We start from the raw sequence: 27,696 nt of genomic DNA on the forward strand, positions 1-27,696 counted from the left end.
AAAATGTCGTTACATACAAACAGATAACACTATATTATATATAGAGTCTGTGCGGAAAGAGAAGAGTCGTGGCAGAAACGGGAACTAACATTTTAAATTTTATATGGCAATCAAACCTTTGACACCTGTCTTGTAAAAAGTAAACAAACTTCTGTCATTGTATATTTTTATTAACAAAAACCGCAAGTTTTATGTATATAATATTTTCAAAACACGATAAAACCGTACATAAAGCACAAGGAAAATTATATTTAACATTGTTCGGTTTTGTCAGCGGGAAGAAAACGGCTAAAAGCCGACTATCGACTTACAAAGAGTCGCGGAACGTGTTTGCGCTATTCGCGGGTATTGATGTTGTATTTAATATTAAATAACTACCTATTTAATAAGCCCCCTAAGTAACTTGTCTCCGGTACATAATCGGTAAGTATATTCATTCAAAATATATTAATTTTCATAAATATGCAGGTCATTCATGATCTTTAAAATAACTGACAAATAGTCTTGATACTTGCTATTTTATGCATATTTATATGTAATTTCTTTTTCAGGATTGTGTAAAAGTACCTACGGTATCTCGAATAAAAGACCGCTAATTAGGTGATATGCAAGAATTCGTAATCTACGTGCCGGATTCAAGCACATCCAGTTCAGATGAAGATAGTTCTATGAGTGTCCCCGGTTGTTCTGAAGCTAGCTCAAACATAAGTGACATTGAATATTTTAATTCTGAGATCGATTACAAAGAATAAAACTTTTTCTAATAAAACATTTCTTTATTTGTAAGTTCGTTTTAGTAAACGAACTTACAAATAAAGAAATGTTTTATTCAGAACCTAGTGGTTCTGAATAAAACTTTTTCTAATAAAATATTTCTTTATTTGTAGGTTCTGTTAGTTACGAAATTATATTTCATATTTAGCAGTGACTTTTCGGCGAAGTAAAATATCGTGAGATGAGAGAACCGGACATATCCCAATAAGGCTTACCTACTTATGCACTATTTTTATTCATATTCATATTTATTATTAATAATGTACACATACATTACAAGTCAAGTTTACAATGGGTGAAATGTATCCCAGATAAAATTACAGTTCTATTGCCCAATTTCTACCCGATCTACCCGGTTTTAACAGTTTTTTAATAACTGTTGGACTGCACAGATTAGGCAGTACTTATGTACTGTATTATGTATTTATATGAGACTCTATCTTGTTTGGTACTAAAATTACAGTTGTATTGGGCAGATTCTTAACTAGTTTTAGCAGTTTTGTCAATCGGACTGTCACTTTTTAGTATCTACAAGTGTGTTTTAAAAAGAAAACTAGTGCCTGCGCTAAATCAGAGCATTGAGTTGACGAGCCGACACCACCACCAGGCTCCGTTTAGTAAGCCGTGGTAAAAAACCGGAACAAAAGGGATTCAAGTATCATGACCTTTAGTGTCGTACTATAATCACGTGACCAGTGTTGTCAGCATAGCAAAAACCATAAAATAGCACTGGCGCGCCCTCAAATCCCACGACTCTTCTCTTTCCGCACAGACTCTAAACTTAACTGATAACGGGAAACGTGATAAACTCAACTGGCTGATCACTTCTCGTTCCTGTGCCCGGCGAGTCGGACGTGCAGAAAAAAAAATGGTCAAAGTTCCGGTCGTTACGTTCAACAATGGGAAAACTATTCCCGCCATCGGTCTTGGGACGTGGAAGGTTAGTTAAAATTGTTTAAATGTCACTGGACACTTTTGGAATAAAGCTACATTTTAGTTAAATTGCCGGTTATTTAATAGAGTCTGTTCGGAAAGAGAAGAGTCGTGAAATGTATGGGCCCCGGGCCCCATACATTCCACGACTATTCTCTTTCCGCACAGACGAAACTGGTTTTTTTATTACTTTGGAAGGGATTAGATATTAATGGCAGTAATGAACTCTACACAAACATACTATTATTTGATACATTGCTGGCTACAGTGAAACAAATTCAATCGATTGAACAAATGCCGAAATGAATCCGAAATGGCTGACTATAGTACTATATAGTACAGAGGTCTGTAGAGCCCATAATTCATACCGCGTTTTACCAAATATACTGTCCTTGCGTTTTTGGGTTTTTGGACTCTGGTGTAGCTATTGGACGCTAGATGGCGTTGTGACGCATTTGTTAATGATATGCAATCATGATCAAATGTATTACTAATTAATATAAGCATAGCCTTATTTTATCTCAACCATATTATGCTCAGGCATTTTATTTTTAGATACGTTTAGGAGACATTTTTATTACTTAAAATATATAATTAAAAAGCCTTTACTATTAAACTCTCAGTCAAATCATGTAACCCTGACGTCACCGTCACCGGCATCCGGCATTTTGATACTATGGATACTATTCTGTCAAAACTATCAAAACAAAGTTTCCTCTGAGTTTTCTTTATCTTTTCGCGTCACAAGTTATCTAGCGCTATATTCACTCGTAGAATTTGAGTTCCTCAGTGTTTTGCAATACTTCAAGACGTTTCTAACTCTATTCACTTCGAAAATGGCTTCAAAAGTGCCTAAAGTAGCCTTTAACAACGGATTCGAATGTCCAATACTTGGCATCGGAACATGGAAGGTATTGTATGTTTTAAAATATATTATATTGTTATGATAGCTTGTATGTGATACGATTTTAGAAGAAAATCTGTTTATTTAATCTTTATGGTTCCAATTTCAACCGGTTTATTATATAACCTCAAAAAGTTGTTCTTTATTTAAATATCATCACATTATTGAGGCTATTGTGATACAAATAAAATTGTAAAACTTTAAACTTTGTGTTATGTATGAGATTGAGTGCCATTTGTTCCCCATTATGTTTTATTTTACTACAAACTCATAGCAACACAAAAATATTTGGAAATGACTTTTGTGTGTAAGGACATGATCAGATATTATTGAGCAACTTTGTTGCCTCAATATTTCTAGTAGCAGCTGATTCCATTTTACAGTTTGCTCTAAATAGTTTTCCCAGTGATGTAATCGAAAACATAAATAAGAACGATAAAAGTAATATTAAGGCTATTGTTAAAAAAGTGCCTGTGACATACACGGACAGACAGACAGACAGACATGACGAATCCATAAGGGTGCCGTTTTTTGCCATTGGCTAAGGAACCCTAAAAAGGCACTGATAGAGGTAAATGTACAAAGACTTAATTAAACAATTATTTAATTGTAATTCAATTATTTGATAGGGTGTGCTCCCCATGTCCCTTAGTCCATATAATCTTAAAAATAAGATTAGTGCTAAGTCATAATTGTAATTTAATTCTATATAAAAATAAATATTTTAAAATTATTATTTTTTTAGCTTGCTTCAATGTTATTATCTATAAAATCTGAACAACTAGTAGAAGTACTTAATGTTGTGTGCTTATCTCTAATCTCCATTACTCGATATACCATTAGAGATAAATTGGTATACACACTGCATAGATAAAGACCCGTAATCTGAATTTGCACACTGCACAGTCATGGTATCATTGACAACCCACTTGACAACTAGTCTGGCCATGTTGGTTCCAGGGCTCGGAACCAGTTTAAAAAAAACTGGATTCGGTTTTCTATTGGCCCAAAAAAATATTTTATGCTCTTTACGACGACTGAATCATTTATTTATTTACATATAATGTAATATGTAATAATCCTTTATTTCAGACAGTAAATCTTATTTTTTTTCTACAGTTCTTACATACATATTTTATTTGTCTGTGTGCCCAAAGGCCTCTTCCAACCTTGGGTTGCCACATGCAATTATAGTATTTACAATATTTCATCATCATCGTCATCTCATCCATAAGACGTTCACTGCTCAACATAGGCCTCCCCCTTGGACCTCCATTCGTACCAGTTGAAAGCGACCCGCATCCAGCGTTTAACAAGGTTGTCCGTCCATCTTGTGGGTGGACGTCCTACGCTGCGCTTGCTAGTCGTGGTCTCCACTCGAGCACTTTTCGACCCATAGTGGCCTCCCCATTGCCACTTCAATACAACAATACAACACAATATTTACATACATATATATAATCACGCCTATTTCCCGGAGGGGTAGGCAGACTACACGGATTACCACTTGCTACGATCCTGACATACCCAGGACATACCTCTTTCGCTTCCTTGATTTTCATAACCTTCCTCATACCTGCTCAATTTTGTACATCATAGAACTAATTAAATTAATAGTCCTCCTCATCGCTTTCGATGACGGCGACCTCAACAGTCAACAAACCTGTTATGGGCCCGAATGTGGCTGGCCAGGCCGAACTTGGTCTTGAAGACTCTTCTGCAGGTGTTGCAATAGAGTTGGCCAGCCGCGTAGGCCGCGTTGTATGTATACGCGTAAGAGGGCTTCGGTTGTTGGCGTTTGGCATCTAAGATGTTGAGGCGGTTTTCCTCAAACAATTTGATGCGATTAAAGATGATCGACCGCCAAGATGACCTGTCTGTAGCAAGCTCCTCCCAACGCTCAGGGTCCATATTGCAAGTGTTAAGGTGTCTTTTGAGCACATCCTTATAACGCAGATGCTGACCGCTGTGCTTCCGCTTGCCTTCCACCAATTCGGAGTAGAATACGGTTTTGGGCAAGTGGCGGTCATCCATAAGGAGGACATGCCCACACCACCTTAGCTGTCGCTGCATTAGTAGAGCCTCCATACCATACCATAAAGCCCGGGCTTTAATTAAATTAATACATACTACTTAGGCACATTAAAAACACTTCACGTGACGTAGGCATCTATTATCAGTGACTTACATAATATGCGGGTTATCAACGTGACTTATTAGCCATGGTATATAAAAACTAATCAAGCTTTTATATGGTGTCTTGACCTGGCAATTATCATAATTGCGTTATGTATTAAAAACAAAACATCAGAATGACAGAATAATTATATGAATTATAAGTAGTATGATAAGATGATGTAACCATATATTTCTTTCATGAACATAATGGTTTTTGATGGGGGCAGCTTTGCTGTCAGTTTTTGAAGTGCAAAGTAAGCCTTTCCGAGCTGGTGTGGTGAAAATATATTATTTCTCCCATAGGTTGAATAAACCTGTACATTGTTTATTATAATAATTTCAGTCCAAGCCCGGCGAAGTGACGCAAGCCGTGAAAGACGCCATCGACATCGGGTACCGGCACATCGACTGCGCGTTCGTGTACGGAAACGAGCCAGAGGTCGGCGCCGCGCTCGCCGCCAAGTTCAAGGACGGAACTGTCAAAAGGTCAGCTTATTTCTTAACCTTTTCACCGCCAAATTCAAGGACGGAACTGTCAAGAGGTCAGCTTATTTCATAACCTTTTAGTCCGTAGCGGCAACATACTTGCAATCATACTTAAGGGCCCCCCCACATCTAGCGTCTTTCGAGCGTCGGCGTCGGTCCAGCGCTATGGAAAATGACGTCGCTGCGCAGTTGCGTCGACGCTGCGTCGACGTTGCGTCGACGTCGGCCGTAGAATTGTAGACGCCGACGCTCGAAAGACGCCAGATGTGGGGGGGCCCTAAAACAAAAACGCATGTCCACTATAAGAATTACGGTTCAAAATCGAATGACTAGAGGTACCGGCACATCGACTGCGCGTTCGCGTATGGAAACGAGCCCGAGGTCGGCGCCGCGCTCGCCGCCAAGTTCAAGGACGGAACTGTCAAAAGATCAGCTTCTTAACATAGAGGTACACATTGACAGATATCTAGGGACTGGCTTTACAGGCAATAATAATGAGGCATGACAGGGGACTGGGCTATAACCGCGGTCTATGCTTATTCTTATTTTTCCAAAAAATATTTGAGCGTTTTCCAAAAAAAATGTACATTTCATTCATGTCTTCAAAATATTGACTTCTTGGGCTCATTTTACTCAGAATCATTCGTACATTCACGCCTCATACATGAAAAAATGTGTCCCAAGATTTCCTTTCCAGATCGTCACATTATTGTATGAAACATTTTTTTATTTGTATGAACGTGACGCACTGGAAAAATATTATTTCACACAAAATTTTTGGACACATTTTTTCATGTATGAGGCGTGAATGTACAAATGATTCTGAGTAAAATGAGCCCAAGAAGTCAATAATTTGAAGACATGAATGAATTATGCATTTATTTCTAGGAAACGCTCATTTACCGGGTGTGGCCTGTAATATGAGCAAAAAAATAAACTGTAGGCGGTACTCCTCATACTGACCAACATTTGTTCAGTGACTTTTAAAAATAACTTGTAGTTTGATTTTTAATACACTTTAAAGTTTATTCAAAGACACAATCTATTGCGAATTTTGTTATGTTTAAGGCGTGACAAGCAACGTCAATCACAATGATATGCCGTGGCGATGGCGTCTCATTGAGGATAATATTTATTTTGTATGAAAAATAGGGAGTCTAAATACTTCATAATTTTTCAAAGTTGTTGAACAAAAGTTTTACCGTTTGAGGAATACAATCTACGTTTTACTTATTTGCTCATGTTACAGGCCACACCCGTTATATCTCTATAGTTCGTTTTTTTTAGCATTAGAAAGAACTCCGCAGAAGCAAGCGTGCAGTTTTTATCAGGCTCTTTAATTGTTAATAATTATTGAATTATCTAATGTAGCATGGTCAATACATATAATTTACTTGAAATTATTACCGCTAAAAGTGCCGGATTTGGAACCATAACTCTACCATAAGCTTACTTCTGCGAAGTTCTTTCTAATGCTAAAAAAAACGGACTATGTAGCTACGATGCATGACCCAATGTCATAAAACATCGCATTCAAAAATTAATATTTAATTAATATTATTCCAAAAATTAAAATGGACAAATTTGCAGCTGTCGCATACTAATTTTTAAGAAGCACGTCGTTGGCCAGTTTGCGCCGGGGACAGCGACATCTAGCGAACGATTTGTAAAATATCAAAGTATTTTTCCTAAGGGCCCCCCCACATCTGGCGTCTTTCGAGCGTCGGCGTCGGTCCAGCGCTATGGAAAATGACGTCGCTGCGCAGTTGCGTCGACGTTGCGTCGACGTCGGCCATAGAATTGTAGACGCCGACGCTCGAAAGACGCCAGATGTGGGGGGGCCCTAAGATGCAGGCGTGCTTTATTTCGTCGCTTTGCTACAGGTAGCTAAAAGTACATCCGTTCGACCCCAATTTTGGGGTTTGCCATAAGCCGCGCGTGGCGCTGTCGCCACCTAGCGGCCATATCTGTGCTGATCGTGATAGACGCGCTTTGTTAGAGAGTGAGTCTTCTGTACCTAGTACTATTATTTATTCTGTGATAGCGGTGCCGTCATATAGCGGCCGTCTCCATACAAATACTACGACATCCATATTTAGCCGTATAGTATGGAGTCGCCCGCGCTATATGACGGCACCGCTATAATAGGAAAACCGATCTTAGCGTTATAAGAGACTAAGGCCCAATTGCACCATCCCACTAAGGGGTCATCCATTAATTACGTCACACGTTTAGAGGGAGGGAGGGGGTCAAGAAAATGTGACGTCACACTAGGGGGAGGGGTTTGCCAAATGTGACCAAGTGTGACAAGGGGGGGGAGGGGTTTGCCAAATGTGACCAAGTGTGACAAGGGGGGGGGGGTCAAAAAACCTAGAAATTGGTGTGACGTAATTAATGGATGACCCCTAACCCGGGGTTAAGCGGTCTAACTGTCAAACCAGTGTCAAATTGTACTAGTAACCATGGTAGCTACATGTTTAACCGGTTAACACCGGGTTAGTGGAATGGTGCAAGTGGGCCTCAGTTGGTGGAGGTTAGAGGTGCAAAAGAGATTCCAATTGTCCAATGTGTATTTTGTCTCACATTTTGCTTAATGAGAGAGTGAGACGCATTGCAGATTGGACAGAGAAATTTCACAGGTAGAATACCACCCTAAGGGCCACTTGCACCATCCCACTAACCCGAGGTTAAGCGGTTAAACCGTTAACCCAGTGTCAAATTGTACTGGTAACCATGGTAACTCCAGGTTTAACCGGTTAACCCCGGTTTAGTGGAATGGTGAAAGTGGGCCTTAGTCACCTAGTGAGTTAAGCACGGCAAAACCATAATAACGACATTTATATGAATGTTAGTATCAGCAAAAAGAATAGATAGTATAGAGGGGTCCTGTCATTGTAAATGTTGTAGTCACAGTACATTTACTGCCATCTATCGACACACAACTAAAACTCAAAATGAAAACGTATAAAATTATCAAAAAAAATTATATGGATAAATGATTTTATTATTTTTATTTCATTTTGATCCATGTTCATTCACTGATACTCGTAATATATGTGTTAAAATTGTTAAATATGAAACGGTGTCGTCACGCCATCTAGCCGAGTATAGGCTAAAGGTGTGTGCGGCATCTATCCGAGAATGACTATTTCTTGATTTCCGAGGCACGTTTTTTCCTACGAAGTTACACATGTCTTTGGTATCAGCAAAGGTATCAGTGTTGCACTAATTGTTCGCTAGATGGCGTTGTTCCTGGCGCAAACTAGGTAACGGTATTCGTCTCTAAAATGGTTACTTGAGTTATGAATTTAATAAGAGGTCAATTGATTTTGTTTAGGACTCTTGTCAAAATCGAATTTTAGCAATCGATGTTTTATTTTTTAAACATCGTTATAGTTCGTTTTTTTTAGCATTACAAAGAACTTCGCAGAAGTAAGCTTATGGTTCCAAACCCGGCACTTTTAGCAGTAATAATTTGAACTAAATTATATGTATTGACCATGCTACATTAGATAATTCAGTAATTATTAATAATTAAAGAGCCTAATAAAAACTGCACGCTTGCTTCTGTAGAGTTCTTTCAAATGCTTAAAAAAACGAACTATAGGTGAAAAAAAATCGGTAATGATTTTGATAGCATACGTATACGTCATAATTTCATAGAAGTTTGACGTTTTAAATAGTCTTTTTGGTAACATAACTGATGTATGGTCGTATGGAGTGAGCAGTCTATGCCAGGGATGTTGCGCATATTAGCAACCGCGGAACTTCCGCATTATTTTCAAGATCCGCATTCGCATAAAATCGATGCGGAGCTTAATGCGGATGCGGATGTCGAACAAGGGGTCGATTTTTGAATTTATTTATTTTTGATTTTTAGGGTTCCGTACCCAAAGGGTAAAACGGGACCCTATTACTAAGACTTCGCTGTCCGTCCGTCCGTCCGTCCGTCCGTCCGTCCGTCCGTCCGTCGTCAGTTGAAATTTTCACAGATGATGTATTTCTGTTGCCGCTATAACAACAAATACTAAAAACAGAATAAAATAAAGATTTAAATGGGGCTCCCATACAACAAACGTGATTTTTGACCAAAGTTAAGCAACGTCGGGAGTGGTCAGTACTTGCATGGGTGACCGTTTTTTTTTTTGCTTTTTTTGTTTTTTTTTTTTTGCATGATGGTACGGAACCCTTCGTGCGCGAGTCCGACTCGCACTTGCCCGGTTTTTTTTTATTTCTTTTGATTTTTATTTTTGATTTTGATAGCTTGATTTCGTAACTTGAAAATCGGTGGAAAACGGCGAAATGCTAATTTTAGAAATACGAACGATCGAAATTTGGAATCTATTGGTATTGACCACTCGATTTCAATTCTATTAGTAGAATTTAAATGCCTAGTAGTGGAGATATTATTTTTTTAAATACACGAAATCGAGTGGTCGAAATCCAAAAATCGGCCCCCAAGTCGGCACAGGAAGGTCTTAGCGGCGGTGTAAGTGCTACGTTCATCAATACTTATAACGAAATCAAAATTCAAGTGATTATCTTATCTGTGGTCGTGCACGCATAAGGAAGCCAAGTGGTGCCAACCCTAATAATTGCTCGGAGCAATGTTGAGTCGAACGGAGCCGAGTTTGGCCGAAGTTAGGGAGTTTCGCACCCCTGACCTAAGCGAAACTAACACGGCAAAATCTATAATAACGACATTTAGTATCAGTGTTGCACTACTTGTTCGCTAGATGGCGTTGTTCCTGGCGCAAACTAGGTAACGGTATTCGTATCTAAAATGGTTATTTGAGTTATGAAAAGAAGTATAAGTTTAATCTAGTTTGTTTCGGACAATCGTTAAAAACGAATTTTTGCAATCGATGTTTTTTATACATCGTTAGAGTTGGGTCACAAAATTAATAATAATAGTATAGTCCTCCTCATCGTTTTCGATGACGGCGACCCCAGATAAACATCATGGACGCTGTCTAGCGTGAGCCCTTATGTGACTGGCCAGGCCGAACTTGGTCTTAAACACTCTATTGCACGTGTGACAATACAGTTGGCCAGCTTCGTTGAGCGTGTACACGTAGGAGGGCTTAGGTCTCTCTTTCCGTAATTGGCGTTTGGTGTCTAAGCTTTTGAGACGGTTATCCTCAAACATTTTGACACCGTTATGGATGGTAGAACGCCAAGATGACCTTCTTCCAGCAAGCTCCTCCCAATGCTCAGGGTCGATGGCGCAAGCGCTCAGATGCCGTTTGAGCACGTCCTTGTAGCGCAGGTGCTGACCACCGTGCTTCCGCTTACCCACTGCCAACTCAGAGTAGAGGACAGCTTTAGGCAAGCGGTGATCATCCATTCGAAGGACGTGCCCACACCATCCGAGCTGCCGCTGCATTAGTATGGCCTCCATGCCATACATTCCGGAACGACGCAGGACCTCGGAGTTGGGAACATGGTCCTGCCACTTAATCCTGAGTATAGACCGCAAACACCTCAGGTGGTAAGTGTCTAGTTTCTTTATGTCTGTTTTGTAGAGGCACCATGTCTCTGCTCCATATAAAAGGACAGGAATGATTAGCGCCCTGTAGACGCTAATTTTTGTCTCGAGCTTGAGATCATGGGACCTCCAGACGCGATCTGTGAGTCGTCCGAAATTAGCAGCGGCGTTGGCGATACGTGAAGGTATCTCCGAGGCTAGGGTGTTATCACGCCGGATAGTGCTTCCAAGATATTTAAAGTGTGATACTTCATCTAGAGGTCTCCCATCTAGATTCAGCACCGTTGGGTCAGCCTCACCTCCTCTTGACGGTTGTTTGAGAATTTGAGTATTAAGTAACTACACACTATTAGTACACAAATATTTCCGCATTTATCTTCTTTCGAATATTCGTTTGCGCGAAATTAACAGGAAAACAATGTTTCATACAGAAATCATGCAAAAATTATAGTTAACTTTTCAACAATTTTACGTATGTGTGTGTCACAAATGTCGTGTACAGATACATTTGCGACGTTGCCAAACCATTTCCGACGTTGCCGGGCTGACCACGGCTCGAATTTGGAGTGCCGTCATGTTTAGTGCAATTTTGTTGACACTGATATTTGACAGGTAGTTAATTGACCTAAGCGAGAAGTTCGTCAGCTTAGCTAAGAACTATCATGGCGTGTTATGCAAACAGTCGCTTTTTTGCTTGCAAACGGAAGATTCCCGGTTCGATCCCCAGTCATTGTATGCTGGAACATAACTTTTTGTATTTTTGTTACACCTAAATTTCGTATTGTTTTTTTATTTTTATTTAATTTTTCTTATTATCATAAATCGATTATTAAGTATGGGCTACACGTATTCTTTTATTTTTACAAAGATAATTAGAAATTATACTCTTCCTAATCTCTCTGATTTTTACAATCAGGACATCCTCACTGCAATAAAAACCGGGCAAGTGCGAGTCGGACTCGCGCACGAAGGGTTCCGTGCCATAATGCAAAAAAAAAGCAAAAAAAAACGGTCACCCATCCAAGTACTGACCAATCCCGACGTTGCTTAACTTTGGTCAAAAACCGGGCAAGTGCGAGTCGGACTCGCGCACGAAGGGTTCCGTACCATAATGCAAAAAAAAAAACAAAAAAAAGCAAAAAGAAAACGGTCACCCATCCAAGTACTGACCCCTCCCGACGTTGCTTAACTTTGGTCAAAAATCACGTTTGTTGTATGGGAGCCCCATTTAAATCTTTATTTTATTCTGTTTTTAGTATTTGTTGTTATAGCGGCAACAGAAATACATCATCTGTGAAAATTTCAACTGTCTATTAGCTATTACGGTTCGTGAGATACAGCCTGGTGACAGACGGACGGACGGACGGACGGACAGCGAAGTCTTAGTAATAGGGTCCCGTTTTACCCTTTCGGTACGGAACCCTAAAAATCACGTTTGTTGTATGGGAGACCCATTCAAATCTTTATTTTAATCTGTTTTTAGTATTTGTTGTTATAGCGGCAACAGAAATACATCATCTGTGAAAATTTCAACTGTCTATTAGCTATTACGGTTCGTGAGATACAGCCTGGTGACAGACGGACGGACGGACGGACAGCGAAGTCTTAGTAATAGGGTCCCGTTTTACCCTTTGGGTACGGAACCCTAAAAATCACGTTTGTTGTATGGGAGCCCCATTCAAATCTTTATTTTATTCTGTTTTTAGTATTTGTTGTTATAGCGGCAACAGAAATACATCATCTGTGAAAATTTCAACTGTCTAGCTATTACGGTTCGTGAGATACAGCCTGGTGACGGACGGACGGACGGACAGCGAAGTCTTAGTAATAGGGTCCCGTTTTACCCTTTGGGTACGGAACCCTAAAAAGAAGTGTATAAAATTTCCTGTGGTTAAAAATAATGGATTTTGTCTATGAATGAAAAACACAATTATTACTATAGTTTATTTTTTTTTAGCATTAGAAATAAGGTAAACAATCTTGACGTGTCTTTTAATTGAAAAACACATTTTAAAAATAAGTTACGGCAAATATGTAACAATTATAAATCTAATACGATCATTTATATTCTTCTGCTTTCATAAGTAATCGTTTTTGATTTTTTAAAAACCTGATAATACTGAGTATGTGGGGGAAGCGCTGCTGGCCTAGCTGAAAGCAATTCGGAGGTCGCGGGTTCTAACCCCGGCTCGTACCAATGATTTTTCGAACTTTTGTACGAAATAGCATTTGATGGTCTAAAGAGCTTATCCAGTTTTGCAGACAGTAATACTCTAAAAATGGTTTATTATGCATATTTCGAGAGCATTATGAGGTACTGCATAGAAGTCTGGGGCAATGGCATAAACATACAAGATGTGCTCATAAAACAGAAAAAGGCTCTAAGGTTTCTTGTAGGGTGTTCAGATGTACCTGACACGACGCATAGATATATATTTATAGAGCATCAAATTTTAACAGCTATTTCTCTTTACCTTTACTCCATATGCCTATGTTTATGTTTTTAAAAATAAAGACCAATTCAAAACAGCCAGACAGAATGTTCGCAGTAATTTTAGAAATAGAGATGACATGTTAGTAATTAAAAGTAATTTTCGATATTTTGACAAGAGTTTAAACAACACCGCAGTAAGGGTGTATAATAAATTAGATAGGGATATAAAGGAATGCCAGGATTTTAAAACATTTGAAAGAAAACTGAAACAATATTTTATTAGTAAGCCCTATTGTTCCATTAAAGAATACTTTGCTAGAGCTTTAGATTAAATTAATATTTGTTTTTATATGTTTACTCTGATTATGTATTCTCTTTTTGTCTTCTGTTTTAACTTATTTTCTTAATTTTATTGGTAAACTAATTAACTGACATTTAATATATATATAATTTATTTCTTAGTATGATTTTAATTGTAATGGATTTTTATTCTTTTGATTTTTGTAATTAATTTTAATTTTGACATTACCGGTGATGTAATGTTAATATAATTGTATTTGCATGCATTGTACCTACCATGTTTTATCTGCAAATAAATAAATGATGATGATGATGATGATGATGATACCTACCTATTTATACACCGATACCTATTTTTCGGTGAAAGAAAACAATGTGAGGAAACCGGACTAATCCAAATAAGTTTACTCTCTGGGTTGGAAGGTCAGGGCAGTCGCTTTCGTAAAAACTAGTGCGCATGCCAATTCTGGGATTAGTTGCCAAGCGGAGATTGAATATTTGGGAGACCGACCAAAGCTTACAAAACATAAAAACTCAAAAATGCGCGTTTTCTCATAGAGCTAAGAGATCAAACCCCTTATAGCAAATTTCATCGAAATCGTTAGAGCCGTTTCTGATACCATCCAAATATATAAATAAATAATTATATATCTAATAATTGCTTGTTTAAAGGTAAGATAACACAAAGGAGAAACAAAAAGAAATTACCTACTCGCACCAGTCTTGAACCCCAATCCTCTTGCACGTATTTCCACGAACATACCGTTACGCTATTGCAACATACTTACGTTGTGTGAAATTGTCTACTACAAGGATCACGGAAACACTGTTTGCATGTGTGAGTAATAGTAGGAAAAAGCGTGACAGCAACACTCCGTCGAATTAAAAAGGTGGTTTTTGCACAATGAAGTATTCAATGTTTATTTTAATAGTTCAATATTTACTTAAAGAGTGCGCGAAACATACTTTTAAGTATACAAATACCAAGACCATTTCACAAAAAAATAAAATCTGAAATTTTGCAAAAGTGGTGCCATCTAGCGAGAGTTAAGTTTTGAGTAACCTAGGCGAACCACCTTAATTCCTAGGTTAAATTTTTCCCGTAATTAATACTTTCCAAGTCGTTTTATTCGCATTCTTTTTATTTCTTAGGCGATAATATTACCATGGTCCCACCGCACTGTTTCTTTTCAGAAAAAAATATACTACATTTTATAAGTGCAGTTTCTCATATAAGTGAATTAGTATCGGTGTTGCACTAATTGTCTGCTAGATGGCGTTGTTCCTGGCGCAAACTAGGTAACGGTATTCGTCTCTAAAATGGTTACTTGAGTTATGAAGCAAGGGGTAATAGTTTGTTCAAGACAATTCTTAACATATTTTTGAAATCGATGTTTATATATAAATATAGAAAACATCGTTAGAGATAGAATAAGAAAAGTCTGTAACGATTTTGATAGCATACGCAGTGCAAGTGTTATTTATATGTAAGCGGGTCGTCAGCCATGATAAATAATAATCAATAATCTGAATATTTGACACTGCTTGACATTCCATCAGACGCAGCCGTCATAACAAACGGTCTGCGACATATAGATTATAATTTCATATAAGTTTGAATTATAAAATAACACTTGCACTGCGTGTGCTATCAAAGCCGTTGCAGACTTATCTTGGTATAACTTTAGTACATGTGCCATGTGTTCTAATTTTTTTTTATTGTAACAACTTTATTAGGTACCATGGGGCTATTCATAAATTACGTCATTTCAAATTAGGGGGGGGGGGTCTGGATCTCGGATGATAGTAGCATGACGTAGGAGGAAACGGGGTCATTCGAAGCATGATTTTAGGGGGGGGGGGGGGGTCAAAAATACATGATGTTATTTATGGACAGCCGTCTTGGTTTGCAATAAAGGATTCTATTCTAATGCCTAAACCTTTGGTTTCAGAGAGGACCTCTTCATCACCTCGAAGCTGTGGAACACGTTCCACCGTCCGGACCTCGTGCGGGGCGCTCTGCTCAAGACCTTGGAGAACCTCGGCCTTAAATACCTAGACCTGTACCTCATCCACTGGCCTCAGGCCTACAAGGTACGCCGTATACAAGCAATAGGCCAGGCCACAGAATAAATAATAGTACTAGGTACAGAAGACTCGCTCTCTAACAAAACGCGTCTGTCACGATCAGCACAGATATGGCCGCTAGGCGGCGACAGCGCCACGCGCGGATTATGGCTAGCCACCGAAATTGGTGTGGAACGGATGCACTTTTAGCTACCTGTAGCAAAGCGACGAAATCGCGGAGTGAGCCACGCCTGGCCAGTTTCTCCACGGTGACAGGTGCGACAACTATCCGTTGCATCTCTAGGTAAAACTGTTGATACTTACCAAAAAAACCGGGCAAGTGCGAGTCGGACTCGCGCACGTAGGGTTCCGTACCACAATGAAAAAAAAAACGGAAAAAAAATGCAAAAAGAAACGGTCACCCATCCAAGTACTGACCACGCCCGACGTTGCTTAACTTTGGTCAAAAATCTCGTTTGTTGTATGGGAGCCCCATTTAAATCTTTATTTTATTCTGTTTTTAGTATTTGTTGTTATAGCGGCAACAGAAATACATCATCTGTGAAAATTTCAACAGTCTAGCTATCACGGTTCGTGAGATACAGCCTGGTGACAGACGGACGGACGGACGGACAGCGAAGTCTTAGTAATAGGGTCCCGTTTTACCCTTTGGGTACGGAACCCTAAAAAATGTACCTAGTTATACCTCTTGGATCTACACAGTTTACACAATAAATATTACTGTTTTCTGTCATTTATTTCGGTTTGTAATCAATGTATTTAATAATTTTACAGGAAGACGGCGAACTTTTCCCCGTGGACGCCGCCGGCAAGATCCAATTCTCTGAAGTGGACTATGTGGACACGTGGAAGGCCCTGGAGCCCCTGGTCGCTGAAGGCCTGGTGCGGTCTCTCGGGGTGTCCAACTTCAACTCGAAGCAGATCACTCGAGTGCTGGAGGTCGCTAAAGTCAAGCCGGTCGTCAACCAGGTACAGACAACATAATACGGTATTTTCTAGAGATGCACCGGATATCCGGTTACATTCCGGTATCCGGCCTATCCGGCCATTATTTTACTATCTGGCCGGATACCGGATAGTAACATTGCTTGATTTCGGAGTAAACAAATTGGACTTAAGAATCGGACACGGTCATAATCGTACTTGTTTATTATATTAAAATAATTTAATCATTCCACTGACTTGCACGCGCACTCATTTCGGACCGAGAAACGAGTCCGCGCGAACGTTTACTAGGAAACAGGTCAAACCCGCAAAATGCGCACCTGGAAAACCGAAACGTAGGTATAGTTCCGCTGGCCGAATATTCGGCGACCGGATATTCGGCCGATGTTCAGGCCGAATATCCGGTATCCGGTATCCAGCCAAACAACTATCCGTTGCATCTCTAGTATTTTCCTTTCCTACTAGTCAAATCAGTTACTTTTTACAAGCTTATTTAGCTTCACCTGACCGTTGTCTGTGTGTAATCAAATCTTGCAAGCTAAATTTGATCCACTTCCCGGTTTCCGATTGAGCTGAAATTTTGCATGCACGTATAAATCGGATGACAATGCAATATTATGGTACCATCGAACTGATCTGATGATGGAGACAGGAGGTGGCCATAGGAACTCTGTGATGAAACAACGCAACCTAATTGACAACATTTCAAAAATTTCAATATCCCTAAATCGAAAACCATTTCGAGAGGGGCTCCTGTAGATTACAAAAAAATATATTTTATATATTTTTTACGATTTTTTGTATTCAAAATCTCTAAAAATAGTTAAAACGGAAATTGACGTCACCCAGCTGCTTCAGTTCTGCCACTACAAGCAAAGAAATGACTTCCGATTGGGTTGACATTGTCATTGTCATTGTCACTTCACTACCAGTGACACTTGACAATGGTTTACTAACAGTTCACATTGTTCGGATATTTTTCTTGTGTGATTTTATTATTTACGACACTGAATTATCACGACTTTCCAAACGACCCTGCATTTTAATGGACTATACGGTACTTTCTTCTTTTTCGCCGACAAACCAGTGTTGTTTTGGCATGTTTTGAAAAAACAATGTTTAATACGAGGCATTTCTAGAAACAAATATTATTGAAAACGGGATGAAAACCAATCGTTTGACTTGAGTTTTGAAGTTTGTGACACTTGTTAATTTGTGATTTTATTTTTAACGTTTGAAGTTATGTGACTCGCACTGTTGTCTATGCTCAAACGTAAATTAATTCAACGTTTTTTCCAGTGTATGAAACAGATCCGTGACGTCACGATTCTCACAAATGACGTTTGTTACATACGCCCTTTTGTTTCAAGTAACAATATAAATAGATTTTATGACCAAAATATAGGACTTACGCAAAATAAAAAAAATACGGGTACCTTAAATTAGTGCGTTTTTTCGATGTAGACAATAAAAAGTAGCACTTAAAAATATGAAATGTTGTCAATTGGGTTAGGGGTTTTTAGAATTGTCTCGATGAGTATTAGTTGTCTGCCGTAAGAAAAGTACAGTCAGCGATAAAAGCTTGTACCAAAAATGAAATTTTTGCCAAAACCATTTGTTAATATGGAATTTATATGTAATACATTACATGGAATTTATATGAAACGTTACGGTCAACTCGCCTACTATTTATATTTCTATCTGATTTATTAGGGTGCGTCGTATAATATATACCAACATTTGATATAATCTAATTTTAATATCATTCACAACATATAACACACGTTGGGGCTACCAACAAAAAATATATGTTTATAACATATATGGTAGAAATTCTCTAACATACTTCGTATATATTAATAAATAATATAAAGTTTGTATTGGCTAATTATTTTTTATATAACATTTATAGCTTATAGGAATTATTACAAATAAAGATATTTGAAATATCTTATATATATTATAACATAATAATTACATAAGAAAAATACCTTCCAAAATATATGATCATACATGTAACAAAGTAATTAGTATCTTCTGCGGTTGTTCTTTACTAAAGCAGGTCTCCGTTAGGTACGACGACGAGCGAACCGAGGAGGAGTGTTAGGTTGAACTGCGAACAAACAGTGCGCGAGCCGAGCGAGCGAAGCGTGCGTGCCGCGGCAGCGGCCGGCGAAGCGCCAGAACGAAATTGGTCCATGGTTCAATAATTTACCGGATTTTATTATTCATTTATGTTATTAGATCTTGGGTCATTCCATAATAAACGCTACCCAGGGTTCAAAAATGAAAATTGGTTTAAGAAGTCAATACTAACCTATTTCCATAGAAAACATACCAAACCTTCATGTCAGAAAAAATATCCGAAAAAAAACCATTTTTACATGTTTTCCATGTACTTGATCGCAACGTTTTAAATGATAGGCGTAAAACTAAATTTATACAGCAATATTGGCAAGACTAATTAAAAAGAAAATAAATGTAAACTGTTACAAATTTCTCGCAGTTATTTCAGGTAAAATATCGTAATTTTATAATTTGTCTTTAAAAATATTAAAAAGCATGGATTAATTGGTTTTTAGAAGAGTATTCTAGACTGTGGTCTCAAAGTAACACTCGAAACGAAAAAGAGATAAAAGTATGTGTAACTTTTCCCGTAATTAACTACAGCCAAACATGTTTTGCCAAAGAAAGGCTATGATGTGAACCTATTCAAATGTGTAATAATTATTGTTTTAGCGTCTGCTTTAGTCGTATGTTTTAAAGTTTGAAGTTGTGTAACACCCGAAACGTGGTGACCGTCCGCCTGTCCGTCCCCGGCTTTTCTCCGTGGTGGTTAGTGCTAGAAAGCTGCAATTTGGCATGGATACAAAAATCAATCATGGCGACAAAGTAGTAACACAAAAAATACAAAACAAATTTTTTTTTAGGGTAGCTCCAGTACAAAATATTTTTTATTTTTTGTCGCCTTTAATCCTGTGGTGTGGGGTGTCGTTGGATAGATCTTTCAAAATGAATAGGTGTCACCATCAACCATTTTTTGATTAAGTGAATATTTTCGGAAATATTCGAATCGAAAGAAAAATAATTATGATATCTTCGAGAAACAGTTTTTATTGTTAAGATTAATGTATTTAATACTAATTCAGCATCTATTACTTATGATTTTAATCGAATTTATTAAAAAGACAATAATTTCAATAAAATTAGCCATAATTTCGTATAAATCTGTCTTAATTTCGTACTCGTAACACCCGAAACGAACCATGAGTAACACCCGAAACAGGTAATTTATTTTATTAAAATTAAACAAAAAGTGATACTAAGTGTTACTTCAGTGTTTCAGTAGACTATACTAACTATTACTACTTGACATATGCATTTTGGTACTGATGGTCAGAAGGTATAGGCCAATTCGCGTAACGCCCGAAACAGTTACTTTTTAGTGATTCTCTCGTTATTGGTCTTATACTTTAATTATGTGTGTACAGGAAAAGAAAATATTATCAAAGTAGTAGATGAATCAATAGTTATAACCTCGTAGTTCCTGTTACAATATCGATTAAAACCTTATTTTATGAGTTCAAGTGTAACACCCGAAACGGTGGAATGACCCTCATGTAACTGATATAGTTTTTGATCGTTTGACTATATAATTTTTATGAAATTCAAGTTTTATACAATATGAAATTATCTACATTGAATGTTATTCAAAAACAAATTAGCCATTTTGACATTATACGATTTGGGTTTTATACAATGCAAAACTTATATTATTCAAAATTATACAAAGTGAGCGTATATCATGTGAATGTTATGTTAATAATTGGTATATATTATATTACTTACCCGATTTATTAAATAGAACTTGTTTTTAAAAATAACTGTCACTTGAATATATTGAAAAAAAGAATTCTCTTTTCCAGGTCGAATGCCACCCGTACCTCAACCAGAAGCGCCTAAAAGACTTCTGCGAGGCCAGAGGCATCAAACTGACGGCCTACTCGCCCCTGGGGTCCCCGGACAGACCCTGGGCCAAGCCCGGAGAACCCCTGCTCATGGAGGACCCCAAGCTCAAGGCTATCGCTGACAGACTTGGCAAGACCCCTGCACAAGTGCTCATCAGGTAAACACTCGCTCGTCTCGGTGTTCAATTTACGCTCCTCGTTCATTAATAAAAGCACTAAAGTTCGGTTTTATTAGCATTAGAAATAAGGTAAACAATCTTGATGTGTCTTTTAATTGAAAAACACGTTTTAAAAATAAGTTACAAATACACTCGGCGTCAAAAAAATCGCACCTCGCCAAAAATTCGTTTCAAGCAAATATAGCTCTTATCTAATGCATTGTACCCTGTCAATATTGGTATCATTTGAAAGCGCAATTAATGAACTTTAAAAAGATAAATCGTCATTGTCCGTAAAAACAAACGTCGTCGAACATAGGCGTCTTGTTTAAAAAAGGGCCGAGATCCAATTTTAATCGGTCCGTTGTTGTGCAATCCGGGACGGGTATAAAATGGAGGGTAAAGGTTAGTTATGGTTTATTCGCTCTCCAGAGGTCACTGAAGTTATTAATGAACCATTACAGCAAGAAAAAACCCTTGGACATGGATACCAGTCCAGAAGGAGTAGCTCAAGAGGTGGCACTGCTGCAAAGAAGACTAAGGCAGTAAAGAAGCTGCTGAAAGATTTAACATAAGCGATTTCCGAGTGCGTTGAGTCTTGCTGGGGTTCCAGGTGACTGGTGGTTACATCAGGAGGCCTGGACCTGGAAGACAACACTGCTCTTCCGCTAGAGACAATCGGTACATTGTATCGAACTCTTTGCAGAACCGTTTCTCCGAGGCTGTTGAGCTGCAGCAGCAGCTTCAAGCAGCTCAAAAAACAGCAGTAAGCATCTCTACGATCGGAAGAGAGCCGGAAGAGAAGAGGATGTTGCTCCGTAGAGCTGCTACAGGCCCCCAATTAAAGCAATAGCATCGAATAGCCAGGAGGCAATTTTGCCGACTGCACGAAGATTGGACGTTTGAACAATAGAGGAATGTCCTCTTTTCCGACGAGACGAGGGTGTGCCTTTACACCAACGACAGGTGCAGGGGAGTGTGTAGGAGGCAGGGACAGCAATTTACGCAGCCCTGCACTGAAGAAACCGTCTGCTTAGGGGACGGATCTCGCATGTTCTGGGGCGGCATTTCGATCGACGAGTAAACTGATCTCCTGTGCATTTCCCGCACTGAAGGTGGTCACAGGCAGGGATCCCTGACTGCTCGGCGTTCCATAACGGTGTTCTTGGAAGAGCATGTGATCCCATATGATGGTTTTGTTGGACCCAACTTCCAGTTTATGCATGACAACGCCCGCTGTCACACTGCGTTGTTTGGGTGAGACTAACTGTGGGAGGTTGGGATCCCGGTAATGGAGTGGCCAGCAAGGAGCCCTGACCTGAACCCAATCGAACATCACTAGGATCAGCTAAACCGGCGGGTTCGGTCGCCTGATCCTGCTCCTGCCACTCTCGACAGGCTTCAAAACGCCATTATTGAGGAGTGGAACAACTTTCCTCAAAAACACATCGTGGCACTCATGACAGTCATGAATGATCACATGGAAGCTACTGGGAGGGCAAGAGGAGGCAGCACTAGGTTTTAAGTTTAGTTTTAAGTTTGTTTTTTTCCGTATCTGTTGATTTTGTAGTGTTTTTATTCTCTGCAATTTTAACCTGAATACACGTCGATTCGTTTTTCCTGAAAATTTTCTTTTTGTATCTGGGTAGATCGTCCATTTTACGTCATTTTCCAATAGAGGGTTTCATAACCTTTCAAATAAGGCCCCATAGTCCTATCTTGCCTTATATATTACAGTAGAGTCCGGTTATAACGACACTCAAGGGACCGCTGATATTACGTCGTACTAACCGGACGTCGTACAAAACGAGCCGCCAATTTTAATATATTTTTTAATCAAAATAATTACATCATTTTGTATTTATTAATACTTATGCGACAATCAAAGAAATAAAACATTTCTTTTAAAATATATATTTACGTTAGTATTACAACACCATGTCTTAAATGGAGAGACTTGTGTGTTTAGAAGAAGCCACTTTTCATCAAGGTACGCGTCCTCACTCGTCATCCGCAAATTACTCGAATCCCGTAAAATAAAAAGTCGTAATTCTTGGGGATCTAATCAAGATGACGTTGTTTTATCACATAGTTCCTGTGGCCACCTCCTGTGTCCATCGACAGATCAGCTCGAAGGTACCTACCAAAATATTGCATTGTCACCCAACTTACATAATTATCTTATTTATCTTATTTTTTTTATTATGTGTGTGAAGTTTAAGCTCAATCGAATAATGGGAATTGTTTTATTTAGTTTGCAAGATTACGAAAAGTCGCATGACTATCCATTTCATCTTGCTCCCTATATGCAAAAGGGGGAGGAGAGTTGGGTGCGCGGGACGGAGTAAGCTTCTTACCAATAATTTATTTGTAAAAACTACGTCGCTCGTCGTTGTAACCGGACTTGACGGACGGATTTTGAGTCAATTTCCGTTAGTTAAAAGCGATCGGTCGTTATAAGCGGAGTCGTTATAAACGGTTGTGCTTTCATAGTAACTTGTATTAAAACCAAACAAGTGCCTATACTTACGTCGCTATAAGCGGTTGGTTGTTATATGCGGAGTCGTACTAACCGGACTCTACTGTATAAGGTTTAAAACCGTTTGAAAGAAAAAAGTTAAGATGTGCGATTTTTTTGACGCTGAGTGTATGTTTCAATTATGAATGTAATACGATCATTTATATTCTTCTGCTTTCATAAGTAATAGTTACTGATTTTTAAAAAGCGTTTTTCAATTACAAGACATATCAAGAGCTTACCTTCTTGCAAGTTGTTTCTAATGCTAAAAAAACGAACTATAAACTGAAAATCGTAGTTCAAGACCAAAAAAAGTAAGACAATGTTGCCAATGCAATAAATTGTTTGTAAAATAGTAAATTCCTTTTTATAAATAAACACGCTAAGATAATTTACTTATTGGTAATTTTACTCCTACGATTTAAAAAAGTACTTTTATTTACTTATTTTTACATAAATACAAGACGCGCTAGTAAAAAGTGGCAACATTGTCTTACTTTGATCTTGAACTACGATTTTCAGTTTAGTCTCGCTTGTTATTCAATTTCGGGTGCTTTAGTAAATGCCATCATATAAACACTATCTGCGCTTAATATTCAATATGGAAGCTCGCTCCGTGGTCGACGTAACAGCTAAACGTACGATTGTACATTTAACCTCCTAAAACCCACTTGCACCATTCCATTAACCCGGGGTTAACCGGTTAAACCAGGAGTTGCCATGGTCAGCCATACAATTTGACACTAGGTTAATAGTTTAACCGCTTAACCCCGGGTTAGTGGAATGGTGCAAGTGGGCCTAAGACCCCGCGTACAAATTTGTGTACATATTCCCATAGACTAGGGATCCTCTAGACCGAGTTTAGAGCAATTATTTCATGCAACCGATGATGCCGAAAATGCGGGGGTGCGCGGGACGAGGTGAGCGAAGTCCCGGGCCGTGATTGGTGCGTTCAAAGACACGGACGTCACACAAAGACACTTTCGACTCGACATGGAGTAAAATTACCGTATGCGTGGCAGACGGGGTAGCGCGACTATGCTCAGTATGGAGGATGTTTTGTCTGTGTTGTGTAACTAAGGGTTCTAAATTCAAAAACAAAACAACTGTCATTGGGTCTCGGGAGGTTAAATTATTGATGAAAAGTTTAACCAATTTGTCGGTAGATGGCGTTGTACTAGACACAAACTGACGAAGTTTGTACCTTATCGCAAAGGTCATCGCCTTTGACCCATGTTCTATCACTGGTGTGTTACGCCCACATGTACCATTCCACTAACCTGGGGTTAACCGGTTAAACCGGTTAGTTACCATGGTTACCAGTACAATTTGACACTGGGTTGACGGTTAAACCTCGTAACCCCGGGTTAGTGGGATGGTGCAAGTGGGCCTTAATAAAATTGTTAAGGGCCACTTGTGCCATTCACTAACCCAGGGTTTACCGGTTAAACCTTTGCGTTACCATGGTTACCAGTACAATTTGACAGTAAGTTAACGATTTAACCGGTTAACACAGGGTTAGTGGGGTGGTGCAAGTGGCGCTAAAAGTCAAGAGCCCATCAACGCGCACACTAGCGCCACTGCTAAAAAATCGTGATTATTTAAGTAAGTTTAAATTTAACGAAAGATATTTAAAAAAGTTGGCCGCTACGTACTGTATTGTATTATGTATTTAAGTACCTTTTGAATACATCAAACTAGTTTTTATGATTTATGATGCTGGATTCGTCGATGTACGAACTCAAAACAAAAACGGCCGTTTTAACTATGGACGCATAGATTGACGAATCCAGCAACATAAAAACTAGTTTGATGTTATTCAAAAGGTACTTAAATTTTTTGCTTGTTCAGTCGCCATCAGATATATCGGAGCGGCCAAGGTGTTCACAATATCTGAACACGCACTCTAACGCCTTGACAATAGAGGCGTGCTCAGATATTTGTGAGCAGCTTGGCCGCTCCGATATATCTCATGGCGACTGTACTAAAAATGTCATTTTTTCCAAAACCGTTATTCCAGATACCAGATCGACCGCGGCGTGATCGTGATACCCAAGTCGGTGACCAAGTCCAGGATCGCGTCCAACTTCGACGTGTTCGACTTCAAGCTATCCAAGGAGGACTTGGACTTGATCGACTCTTTCAACGTTAACGGCCGATTCGTGCCCATGACCGCGTAAGTAGTCGAAGTCGGTGACGAAGTCCAGGATCGCGTCCAACTTCGACTTCAAGCTGTCCAAGGAGGACTTGGACTTGATCGACTCTTTCAACGTAAACGGCCGATTCGTGCCCATGACCGCGTAAGTAGTCGAAGTCGGTGACGAAGTCCAGGATCGCGTCCAACTTCGACTTCAAGCTGTCCAAGGAGGACTTGGACTTGATCGACTCTTTCAACGTAAACGGCCGATTCGTGCCCATGACCGCGTAAGTAGTCGAAGTCGGTGACCAAGTCCAGGATCGCGTCCAACTTCGACTTCAAGCTGTCCAAGGAGGACTTGGACTTGATCGACTCTTTCAACGTAAACGGCCGATTCGTGCCCATGACCGCGTAAGTAGTCGAAGTCGGTGACCAAGTCCAGGATCGCGTCCAACTTCGACGTGCTCGACTTCAAGCTGTCCAAGGAGGACTTGGACTTGATCGACTCTTTCAACGTCAACGGGAGATTCGTGGGCCGCGAGAGTTAACCCTTTCAACGCTTAACGTCATAAAGGAAAATTTCACTCACACGCCAACGTCCCCGGACCCGGACCCGGGTATGTCCTTAAACTACGTCCAAGACCACCGGTGGACGGGCAGCAGCGTCCCTCAAATTCGGTGTACTCGACTGCGATCGCCAACCCGCCTGCCAAGCGTGGCGATTATGGCATTCACCCCCCATCAAGGGGGAAGGCCTATGCTCAGCAGTGGACGTCTTGTGGCTGAGACGATGATGATGATGACGCCAACGTCACGGGCGCAAGCCTATAGTCTGTATCTTTAGGTATCTAAATAAAAGTAAACAATTTGTAAATTTTCGGGTAGTTATAACATTTATTGGTTAACCAACCAAATACAAAACCGCCTGGATCTGTCACTGAACGACCTGACTTTAACCTACATTATTTGATCGTGTAATGTTTTCATCTGCCCTCAACTGGCTTAACCCCTCAAACGCTCGTGTCAAAAATTTGGTATTGAATTAATAACCTTGAAATTGTAAATTAAAGTACAAATTGTCTGTGACGTATACGGGACAAGGCAGTCGACGGGTTAAGGAGCTATTTGAGGGTAGATTTCGTTTACTCTTGTTTAAATACATAAAGATACAGAGTATAATGTAAACCCATAGCGCAGCCATTCTAAAGTGTTCTCCGCGGACCCCTAGGGACCCGTAAACCTGCTCTTCTATGTCTGTTCACGGTTCCATGATGAAGGAGGACTTTTTAAAGCTGGGACTCCGTCAAATATTTCGCTTTCCAAAAAGGTTCGCCACCAAAAAAGTTTGAGAAGAGCGATCCTTCATATAGGGAAGCGGCCCTAGAGAAATATAAGTGAGAGTGCTCCATACATCAGTTTTCTTACCAAAACGCAGGTTACTTTCGTAGTCGACATCTAGCGTCATGTAGCGGAATTTATCAGTACTGCTAGTCGACAATAGATGTCGCGGCGAACAATAACTCTAATGCTCAACAATTTTCAGCTAATGTTATAACTCGAAACGCTACTTCCAACTCCTTCTGCTTCTAATATTTTTTTTTTTGCATTAGAAATTAAAAGTAAAATCAACATTTTAATTGAAAAACATATATTAAAAATAAATTACGGCAAATATGTAACAATTATGAATCTAATACGATCATTTATATTCTTCTGCTTTCATAAGTAATAGTTAGTGATTTTTTAAAAACGTTTTTCAATTAAAAGACCTCTTACCTTCTTTCAAGTTTTTTCTAATGCTAAAAACGAACTATAGTTGTAGATTGTTTTAGCAGTAAGTTCATTTTTCTTCAGTAGCGGAATTATCAGTACCGCTACTCGACAATAGATGTCGCGACGATCGAAAAGTAATGCACAAAATGTATATGTTTTTTTTTGTTACAGGTCTCTTGGCCACAAGTACCATCCTTTTGAAAACGACGAGTTCTAAACTATGTGTAATGGTCTTGTTATGTTTATATGTATATTCTGTTAGTGCGTGCATATTTTATGTATAATAAATTGTTGTAAATAATTTGTATTTCAATGTGAAATATCCGAACACGATCCGGTTTCATTGACTGGATAATCTTTGTCCTCGCGTTATCCCGGCATGTTGCCACGGCTTATGAGAGCCTGGGGTCCGCTTGACAACTAATCCCATGATTTGACGTAGGCACTAGTTTTTACGAAAGCGACTGCCATCTGACCTTCCAACCTGAGGGGAAACTAGGCCTTATTGGGATTAATCCGGTTTCCTCACGATGTATTCCTTCACCGAAAAGCAACTGGTAAATATCAAATGATATTTCGTACATAAATTCCGAAAAACTCATGGGGTTTAAA

The 27,696-nt window shown here is 39.1% G+C and overlaps 2 protein-coding genes across 3 annotated transcripts in view; one reads left to right on the forward strand and one right to left on the reverse strand.

Annotated features, from left to right (window-relative positions):
• Positions 1–27,696, reverse strand: part of LOC134676429 (zinc finger protein 722-like) — a 144,036-nt gene that overhangs the window by 78,821 nt on the left and 37,519 nt on the right. The gene's annotated exons all lie outside the window — the stretch shown is intronic.
• On the forward strand, positions 1,579–27,385 carry LOC134676415 (aldo-keto reductase family 1 member B1-like). 2 transcript variants are annotated; one of them, XM_063534802.1, is made up of 7 exons: positions 1,579–1,714; positions 5,133–5,275; positions 15,450–15,591; positions 16,360–16,554; positions 20,457–20,656; positions 25,195–25,350; positions 27,256–27,385. In XM_063534802.1, exons 1-7 carry the CDS (start codon positions 1,643–1,645, stop codon positions 27,299–27,301), a joined length of 954 nt encoding a protein of 317 aa, XP_063390872.1. In that variant the 5' UTR covers positions 1,579–1,642; the 3' UTR covers positions 27,302–27,385. The 2 variants fall into 2 exon arrangements, with proteins under 2 accessions (XP_063390872.1, XP_063390873.1); XM_063534803.1 differs by lacking the exon at positions 1,579–1,714 and adding an exon at positions 2,410–2,618.

Source organism: Cydia fagiglandana, chromosome 24, assembly GCF_963556715.1.
Source record: "Cydia fagiglandana chromosome 24, ilCydFagi1.1, whole genome shotgun sequence".
Taxonomy (NCBI): Eukaryota; Metazoa; Arthropoda; class Insecta; order Lepidoptera; family Tortricidae; genus Cydia; species Cydia fagiglandana.

Bases quoted from the DNA above. Each gene is read 5' to 3' on its own strand.
- LOC134676415 (XM_063534803.1), top strand. From the start codon at position 2,544: ATGGCTTCAAAAGTGCCTAAAGTAGCCTTTAACAACGGATTCGAATGT. The intron at 5,276-15,449 runs GTCAGCTTATTT...CTTTGGTTTCAG, and splicing joins AAGGACGGAACTGTCAAAAG to AGAGGACCTCTTCATCACCT. The intron at 16,555-20,456 runs GTACAGACAACA...TCTCTTTTCCAG, and splicing joins TCAAGCCGGTCGTCAACCAG to GTCGAATGCCACCCGTACCT.